Here is a 9,229-nt window from a genome sequence, read left to right as displayed (position 1 = left end):
TGGTTGTAGACACCCATTGACATAGGAGACAAAGTGAGCACAAAAAAGTTAACAGCTCTTAGGACCCCCCTGGTGGCCATGTGGCCCAAAAGCAGCTGCTTAGCCTGCTTATGCCTGAGGCTTCTGTATTCAGGTGAAAAACAATGACAAGTGACAACAGACACATATGACAAAAATTAACGATACACTTCCTAAAAGAAGGAGCTGGGTTTTGCAGGTCTAAAGGAAATCGGTAACGTAGACCTCAGCAATCCTCGAGGATGATTTTAACGAAGGCTGCCACGTCAGTGTCTTTGGCGTCGTGGATGGTGAAGAAGGCATGTTGCTGAGGACAAACCGTTGGTGCCAAAGTGTTAGAACCACAGACATGTACAGAAGACTAGAAAGGGCAAGCCCTTTTGACTGGCGTGCCTACTATACGTCTAAGCTAGTCGGGTCAAAATGTCAGACTCTTACAGTACATGTGGATGGAGCTCAATTCAAAAGAGAATGCCGGCTCATTGTGCTGCCTATAGAATGTATTCAAAGCCATAGAGTCCCGGAAAGCTGGAATAAACTTTCATAGGTAAAAATGTTTTTGGCTCTATTTGTCTTCTATCCATCCATAATCTGCACTGCTTATCCTTAGCACCGTCGCGGGGTTATCTTTGGGCAATGGGCAAGGGACACCCTGACCTGATTGCCAGCTAGTCAAAGGGCACACAGAGACATACAACTCACTCGCTCATTCACACCAAGTGACACCTGGGGAGTGGCCAATTAACCTGATATCCATGTTTTTGGAATATGGGAGGAAACCGAGGAGCCCAAAGGAAACCTTCGCAAGTAAAGGTTGTGTAAACTATAACCTTTATCTTCTATGTTCCTTTATATTGTGTAAATTATAACCTTATCTTCTTTGTTCCTTTATCTTCTCTGTTTCTTTATCCTCACTGTTAAATGTGAAACTCGAGTGCCATTTTCGTTGTCATAATATGTTCAACCCATTTTGTAACAATGACAATAAAGGTATATTCTATTCTATTCTACCAGAAGAGCATGATAACTCCGCACAGGAAAGCTGGTAGCTAGATTTGAACTCGTGACATCAGAACTGTGCCACGGATGCACTAACCACTCATCTACCGTGGTCAATTAATCTTGTTGAGAGCTTCACTTGCTCAAATGCCTCTTGATGGCCTACATTGTTTCAATGTTTTTATAAATAAGGCTTCACCACATTGCTAGACTCACTTCCCTTGATTTATCAGGTGGACATACAAGAAAAAATCTTGTAAAACGGTCCTTTTTCAGGGTTTCTAGAACAGTTTTAACCAATCATGTGGCAAGTGACGATACTGTATATGGTCACGTCAGTAGACGTCAAAACTAGATTAATAACTTCCTTTAACTTTGTATTTTTTCTTTGTTGTTTTTTAAACATTTTTAAACATACAGAATTTTTATTCTATTTTTCTTGCCCAGACTGGCGAGTGACTGCATTGTTTTATGTATATGGTTATGTGTGCATACATATGGTTATTCATGTACCTTATTTTGCAAAAGGAAAATAAAAGATTGTCAAAGAAGTTATACAAGTTAAAAAAATGATTACATTATTCATTAAACACTGATCTTGAATTATAAATCGCTTTTCCAATGAGTTTCATATAAAGTCTTGAAATTCCAATATAGTTTATTGTAATTTGTATAATTTTTCATAAATTGTTGTTTAAATACATTTTCGTTTTTTATAAAAAAAAAAAACGTATTCCGTTTTTCTACTGTGAATTGATTTTCCGTAATAACAGTACGTGTTGATGTTAACAAAGCAAAGTTACCCGCATGAAAATCGGTTGCAAAATAAGCAAGTTATGATTTTTCAATGTACATACATTGCCTTAACGGAAACGTTGACCCGACCACTGTGGCCGCCACGTAGGCACGCTAGTTAGCGGGATGCTACGGTCTAGTCTTCTGTACGTATCTGTGGTTAGAACAAGCCCTGATGCCTGAAGCGCACACCTACCATGAGCTCTGCATAGGTGGGCCTCTCTTTGGACACTTTCTTCAAGCTGAATGAAAAGGAAAGTAAATGTATTTACAAATATGATGAAATACAAAAGAAAGTGGCAGCGGCGCACCACAACGCTGTGAAGTCGACGAATTCTTTGGAGAACTTGTCAGCAGGAAGCTGGGGAGACGGTTCTTCCACCACCTGTTTGAGCTGCTGGAAGGGCGTCCCCCAAGACTCATAGGGGAATTTCAGGATAGCAAGCTCCAGCTGGACTCAGTTTTATCAAGGGTGCAAAGGGGTGACAGAGGAAAGGGAAAATTAAGGGTGTTACACGAAGACATATGCACAGGCTTGAGGAATAAAGGAATAATGATACAAAAAGAATATAATTGTATTCTGTTACAGTTACAGGAAAAAAAGACATAATCAAGTTACAGGTACATTTAGTAAAAATAGGGATTCATTTGCAGGATAAGAATTTTATTTAAAAGCATATTTAAGTTGCACACCTCAGGGGGCATTAATTAATTTCGGCGTGCATTGGTTTTAACTTTTTATTTTCTCACTCTCTCTCTCTCTCTCTGTCTTTCTCCCTCTCTCCCCCCTCTCTCTCTCCCTCTCTCTCACTCATTACACACACACACACAAACACACACACACACACACACACTGATGCTCTCACCCTCAGGAGTTTTTTGCTTAATACACTATGCTACTTCGTAAAAAGATGAGCACTTTTTAGTTGGACTACAAACAACTACATGATATTGGTTTCCTCTTTTGATTTTTCAAGGTGACATTGATCATTTATTTTAAACAAAATGTAGTCATCTTATTTAGATTAAGTTTATTTTGTCTTTTATTTGCATATTTAATATTGGAGCAATCCAAAATAAATCCAAAGTAATCAAGTAACATTACTTTGATAGCATGGTATTCGGATTACGTTACTGATTACATTTTCCAAGGGTTAATTAATAACTGTAACGGATGATTAATGAAGAATACCTGTACAGAAAGAAGAATCACACTTGACTGAAAAGTATGAAAGGAAGTGAAAGAGAAAGAGGACAAATGTAAGACCAAGGCTCATCTTTGGTTACCATGGTGATTCCTAAACTCCAAATGTCAGATTTGACATTGTATCCTTTCTGGTTGGTTTCGGGGTTTATCCTCTCCGGCTGAGGGATGAAACCACATCAGAGGATGATTTAATCCAGTTTGTGTATAAACGTGGGTGCGCTCACCGCCATGTAAGGTTTGCAGCCGGCGTCCAGGGTTTTGGCCACTGAATCTACCAGGTAGCCACTGATGCCGAAGTCGCACATTTTTACTTGTCCTTGGCAGTTTATCAACACGTTGGACGGCTTTACGTCTGTGTTGTGAGCAAAAGTCACATAACCAAAAGCCTTGTGAGTTTGTCACTGCCGCCTTGACAAACCTCTGTGGATGACTTGCAGGTGGCTGTAAAGGTGCTCCAACGCTTTCACAATCTGGAAAAAAACAAACAAAAAAACCTTAATGTGTGGACACTGAAGCAACGTGTCGGCTAAAGTGCACACTGACGGAGACAGCAATCTTTCCCAAGATGTCCTCAGGAATGGTGTGGTCTTTCTCCATCACTTGTTTGTAGAACTTGTCCAGTGACGTGTCCATGAGCTCCATGCAGATCCACACGTCACCCTGACAAGTGAACATGTTCAATGGTTGCTGTGGTGTTTATAATTTAGTAGACACTCAGAATAAGGAGGGAAGACATCAATGAGTTTTCACCATGCAAGGAAAACAGGGGAGGGAGCCCAAAACTCAGATAAGAAATTCCAACCTGTTCTAAAAGCCCTACCCTGAGCCATTTTTTAATTAAATCTCATAGGTTACAAAATCAGAAACTGGTTAAGGGATCTGGGTATCAAAGAACATCAACATGATTTGCGGATAGTGACATTGATGTAAAGTTTATAGCCATGTAGAGTATTCAACGCTTGGTCAGAATCCCGTTTCGCATTGGCGCATCAAAGCATGCCGCGTCAACTCCACCACGATGGGTCCGGCCCTCCTAGGAGACCGGAACCGAGAGTTGGTACACGTCTCACCTTGCAAAGGCAGTCTGAACTTTGGCCAGCAAGAAGCAAGAGGGCATGTCCTAACAGGAGGAACTGGACAGAGGCCGCTTTGGCCGGTCCAGACCAAGTCTCAGCTCAACGGGCAGCCAGAGAGCCTTGCCAAGTCAGCAGCCAAGCTTGATCAGGCAAGCGGCCAAACCAGTGGGACAAAGCCAGCAACCTCAGAGAACCCTCAAGCCACCAGCAGTCAACAGTTCAACACTCTGCATCTTGTGGTCCTCATCCCAACCGGCTCTCAAGCCTACCAGGATTTCTCATCGCTCTACAGCCGAGGACCTAAATACAGGGCCGTCATCTTCATCACAGCAGAACTTCGCAGAACGTCTCGTGGTTGCTAGTTATTGGTATTGGTGTGACGTTAAAGGGGAAACTCTATCAAAATACAGTAACATAATACTCAAGCCAACGTTCTTGGTATCCAAATGGTTCCAGTTTAAGTTCTCAACTCCCAGTTGTCTTTGTTTTATTTTCTTATCACTGATTTGTGTTCTATTCAAGCTTCTTCAGTAGATGATTAGTAAAATAAATAAATCAAAGACTCTGTGTGTCTTGATTAAAGTATATTGAACTATGAAGAATACCTGTACAGAAAGAAGAAAACAAGATTTAAAAAGGACATACAACAATTGATGTAAAATCCGAATACTGCCCATCAACCTTAAACATTTTCTTAAATCTATGATGAGTAAGCTGTGGCCCATTTGGACAGGCATTTAAATCTGTTGGGAATGGAAATACAGTAGTAATATTTTCAAACAACCCATAAACAGCAAGTGTCAGGGGGAGGGATATTACTGAATGTACGAATTGCGCTTACAAGTTATCTAGAACAGGGGAAGCTTTAGGCTAAGAAAATGTGCTCAAAATGAACGTCAGATGAGCGCCCGTCTCCTTTGACACAGAGAGCAGATTGTTGCCAAGTCACCATTGAAATAACTTCAGGTCAAGTCAAATGTATTTTTATGGCTCTTAATCACAAAAAGTCTCAAATAGTCATTCAAAGAGCCAAGAAGAAATCTGCTAGGCTCCTGGAAACAATGGTAGACCAGCATTTTCCGAGCAGAGGCTCCTAGCAGGAACATGCAAACTTTTTGGTGCGAGCAACAGAACCTTAAAATCATATCTTATATTATATATATATATATATATATATATATATATATATATATATATATATACACCGTATTTTCCGCACTATAAGGCGCACATAAAATCAGATTTGAAAAAAAAAAGCTGACTATGCGCCTTATAATCCGGTGCGCCTTATATATGGATCAATATTGAATTGCAAGGTCTTGCAACTAAGAGAAGCAGCTACCGACTCCATTTTTCGCGTAGAAGAAGAAGTGCGCTGTGCATACTGGGAAATATTAAACAACGATTCTCTTTTATTTGTGCGTTTGTATAAAGACCCTAAAATGGCTCCTATTAAGAGACACGCTTACAACGCAGAGTTTAAACTAAAGTCGATCAGTCACGCAGTAGAACACGGAAATAGAGCAGCAACAAGTGGAGGAAGCATGAGGATAAGCTGCGCCAAGTAAGGAAGACTAAACAAAGTTTCCGTGGCAATAAAAGTGAGATGGCCACAGTTAGAAGACACACTTGAACACTGTTGAACAAAGAGCAGCAAGTAGAAGTGTCAGTACAATAACTATTCGAATGAAGGCAACAGCGCTGACACGGGAACTTAACATTAAAGAATTCAGAGGTGGTCCTACTTGGTGTGTGTTTACGTTTTACATTTTACAGTTATTATGTTATTGCTTTATTGTTATTGTTTTGCACTTGTTGTTTTTGCACATTACGAGAGTCACTATATTGCGATTGCACTAACGTTTAATTTACCATAACAGTATCAGACGTTTTTTTGCGTGTTGACTAAATGGAGGAAAAGTAAAATGTTATGCCTTGCTGTTCAAAGATGTTAAAGATGTGTCACGAAAATGCTTTTCCTCAGAGAAAATAATAAAAGAGCTGTTTATTCATTTTGGGAGTGGATGGAGTTATGGAATGCTTGTTTGTTATCTATAATTAAAGTTTGACTGACCTATCTGACTGTTTTGTTGACATTCCCTTTAGCGCGGCACCATCTAATGGTTGCATAACGTAACTACATCCTCTACTGTAGCCAAGTCAAGTCACATTTATTTATATTGCCCTTAATCACAAAAATGTCTCGAAGGACTGCACAGGATTATAATTACAAAATTGCACAATTACCTGATCTTAAACCAGCATGCACTTATAGCGCCTTATAATGCGGTGCGCCTTATGTATGGAAAAGTTTAAAAATATATCATTCATTGAAGGTGCGCCTTATAACACGGTGCGCCTTATAGTGCGGAAAATACGGTATATATATATATATATATATATATATATATATATATATATACCACAGCCACATCCCCCTAGTGGCAGGTGGCTAGAGTCCTTTCTGTCTCTTTTTGGGAGATTGATTCAGAGGAGGGGATTCCCAGCCCCCTCGCTCAACCGAACTGAGGTGTTGGGAGTCATTAGGTGACCTAACCCCCCAATTCCAACACCTAATGCTGAACGCCAAGCAGGGAGACAACTGGTACCGATGTTTAAGTCTTAGGTATGACTCCCAGTCTCGGCGCGGGCGCCATACCTCCAAGGCCACCGAGCTGGTCAAAATCATATCTCTTTATGACAAAAATTGGTATATAGGGGCAAAGTTTTTTGTCCTTGTCAAGTCTCGCTGCTGCATTTTGAACCAGCTGCAAACTTTTGATGCTCGACATCAGGAGACCACAGAGCATTTCAATACAGTAATCGAGACAAAAGATAACAAACGCATGAGATATGATCTCTGCATCAGATTGGGACAGCGTTGGGAGAATCTGAGCAATGTTGCGATGATAGTAAAAAACGATTTTAGCAATATTCTTAATGTGTAACTAAAACAAAGTATTAGGGTCAAATGTAACACCTACATTTTCGCTCGAGCTACTCCGGTTGATATTACATTAGTCAAGATTCAGAGGAATGTTAGAGAACTTACGACAATGACCTGAACCAATATCAACATCTCCTATTGTTACTTGGTCACTGGACATGACGGTTATCGAAAAATAATTGAATCAGTGGACAATAGAGTCTTTATTACCTCTCTGAAGAGTGCACCGTAGAAGGTGACTGTGAAGAAGCAGTCCACTGTTCTCATGGAGATGTCCAGGTCCATGAGCAGCCTCTTCTGCTCTTGAGTATTGACGGTGGCGCGAATAAGCTAACAGGGAAAAATAGAATATAACCCTCATGTTGCGGCGGATATGACATCAGAGAAATGCTGGTTGTAAGGATGAATATGTAGTTTTCTTTTTTGAGAACTGTTCCCAAACAGACAGTTAGTTCTACTCTGAAACTTTGGGACGTTAACTGTTTTCCTTCTCATTCAACTTCTATGTCTTTTTATTCTTCATTTACTTCTACGGATGTTTTCCTTTACTTTCTTTTTTTTGTCATTTTGTTTTTCTTATACTTTTTGTACGTCATTCTATTTTTGATTCTCCTTCAATTTCTTCTACTTAGTATACAGCTTCTTTGCCTTTGTCTTCTTACTTTTCTACTGTTAGGGTCTGACATACAGTACCCCCTACCAGCAGAGGGACCCAACCGGGGTTTAAACTAGGCACAGGTGTACGATAAATCATCACACACCTGTGCTTATTTTTCCAAAACCCTTTAAAAGGACATTTTGAACATTACACATTGTCGGATTATGTGGCATTTTCACTTCCACCATCACAACGCCAGATTTGTCTGTGTTTCTTTGTTATTTGCTCTATGTATTTTCTAGTTGCTGTTTTGGGCTTTGTTTCTGGTTTGTACATTTAATTATTTAGTGAACCCAAGCTTGCTACTTGGTACCTTCCATTGTTAATAAATACTGTCTTTGTTTTAAGCACCCCTGCTTTCAGTTCCTGACTCCCCCTGATTTGTCCATCATCCTCCAAAAACTTTAACATCTACATTTACATTTCTTATATTTATTTTTCAGGTTGCATGGGCAGGTGCTGGAAGAAGTTGAAAGCTTTAGGTACTTGGGTTGTGATGTGGCTGCAGTTGGTGGAATGGAGTGTGAAGTATTGCACAGAGTGAATCAAGGAAGCAAGGTTTTGGGTGCTCTGAGGAGAGTGATGAACAACAAGAGTATGAGTATGGATGTTAAGAGGGGACTGTATGAGAGTGTGATTGTGCCGACTGTGTTGTATGGTGCAGAGACTTGGAGCCTGAATGCAGATTTAAGAAGGAAATTGAATGTTTTTGAGATGAAGTGTTTGAGGACTATGTTAGGAGTGACAAGATTGGATAGACTCAGAAATGAAATTGTGAGAGACAGAACTGGAGTAGTCGTGGAAATGAGCAAGCGTGTGGATAAGAGAGTACTCGGTTGGTTTGGACACATGGAGAGGAGGGATGAGGAGCGAATGTTGAAGGGGATCTACAGATCTACAGAGCAGAAATCAATGAAAGGAGACCAAGTGGAAGGCCGTGATTGACGTGGATATGACTAAGGTAGATAGATAGATAGATAGATAGATAGATAGATAGATAGATAGATAGATAGATAGATAGATAGATAGATAGATAGATAGATAGATAGATAGATAGATAGATAGATAGATAGATAGATAGATAGATAGATAGATAGATAGATAGATAGATAGATAGATAGATATTTTTCTCATTTTTACTGTTTAACTCCTTTTCCATATTTTCCTTTGTGTATTTCTACTTCTTCTTTCCTTTATTTTCTAATTTATTTCTTTTTTCTTTTTTCTTCGTCTTCTTCGTCATCGTCTACTTGTTTAACTCTTTCTCTTTGCTCCCTCATATCTTTCAGAACTGATTTCCCCCTATGTTCCGGTCCGAAGCATTCGTTCTGAAAGCACCAGACTTCTGGTGATCCCAAGAGCCAAGAAGTGTTCCGATGGTTCGAGAGCGTTCACCATCCGGGCACCGGTGCTGTGGAATGCTCTTCCCCCTGAGATCCGATCTCCAACCTCAGTGGAAATGTTTAAATCCAAGCTTAAAACACACTTCTACTCCATAGCATATGAATAACCTATACTTTTTGTGGACA

At 39.9% G+C, this 9,229-nt stretch overlaps 1 protein-coding gene across 1 annotated transcript in view; it reads right to left on the bottom strand.

The window, feature by feature from the left end:
- Positions 1-208: 208 nt before the first annotated feature.
- map2k6 (mitogen-activated protein kinase kinase 6) overlaps positions 209-9,229 on the bottom strand; it is a 36,240-nt gene continuing 27,219 nt past the window's right edge. Inside the window, exons 6-14 of the mRNA XM_088324240.1 lie at positions 7,253-7,372; positions 3,563-3,679; positions 3,438-3,489; positions 3,244-3,371; positions 3,100-3,177; positions 3,005-3,031; positions 2,124-2,263; positions 2,009-2,054; positions 209-325 (exon numbers count right to left, since the gene is read on the bottom strand). Of these exons, the coding sequence (XP_088180366.1) occupies positions 245-325; positions 2,009-2,054; positions 2,124-2,263; positions 3,005-3,031; positions 3,100-3,177; positions 3,244-3,371; positions 3,438-3,489; positions 3,563-3,679; positions 7,253-7,372 (789 nt within the window). The 3' untranslated portion in view covers positions 209-244. The remainder of the gene's footprint in view (positions 326-2,008; positions 2,055-2,123; positions 2,264-3,004; positions 3,032-3,099; positions 3,178-3,243; positions 3,372-3,437; positions 3,490-3,562; positions 3,680-7,252; positions 7,373-9,229) is intronic.

The sequence above is a fragment of the Urocampus carinirostris genome, chromosome 19 (genome assembly GCF_059441175.1).
Source record: "Urocampus carinirostris isolate Australia breed hairy pipefish chromosome 19, RoL_Ucar_1.0, whole genome shotgun sequence".
NCBI lineage: Eukaryota > Metazoa > Chordata > Actinopteri > Syngnathiformes > Syngnathidae > Urocampus > Urocampus carinirostris.
The sequence above is the reverse complement of the archived record's forward strand: the minus strand, read 5'-3'. Positions and strand labels throughout refer to the sequence as shown.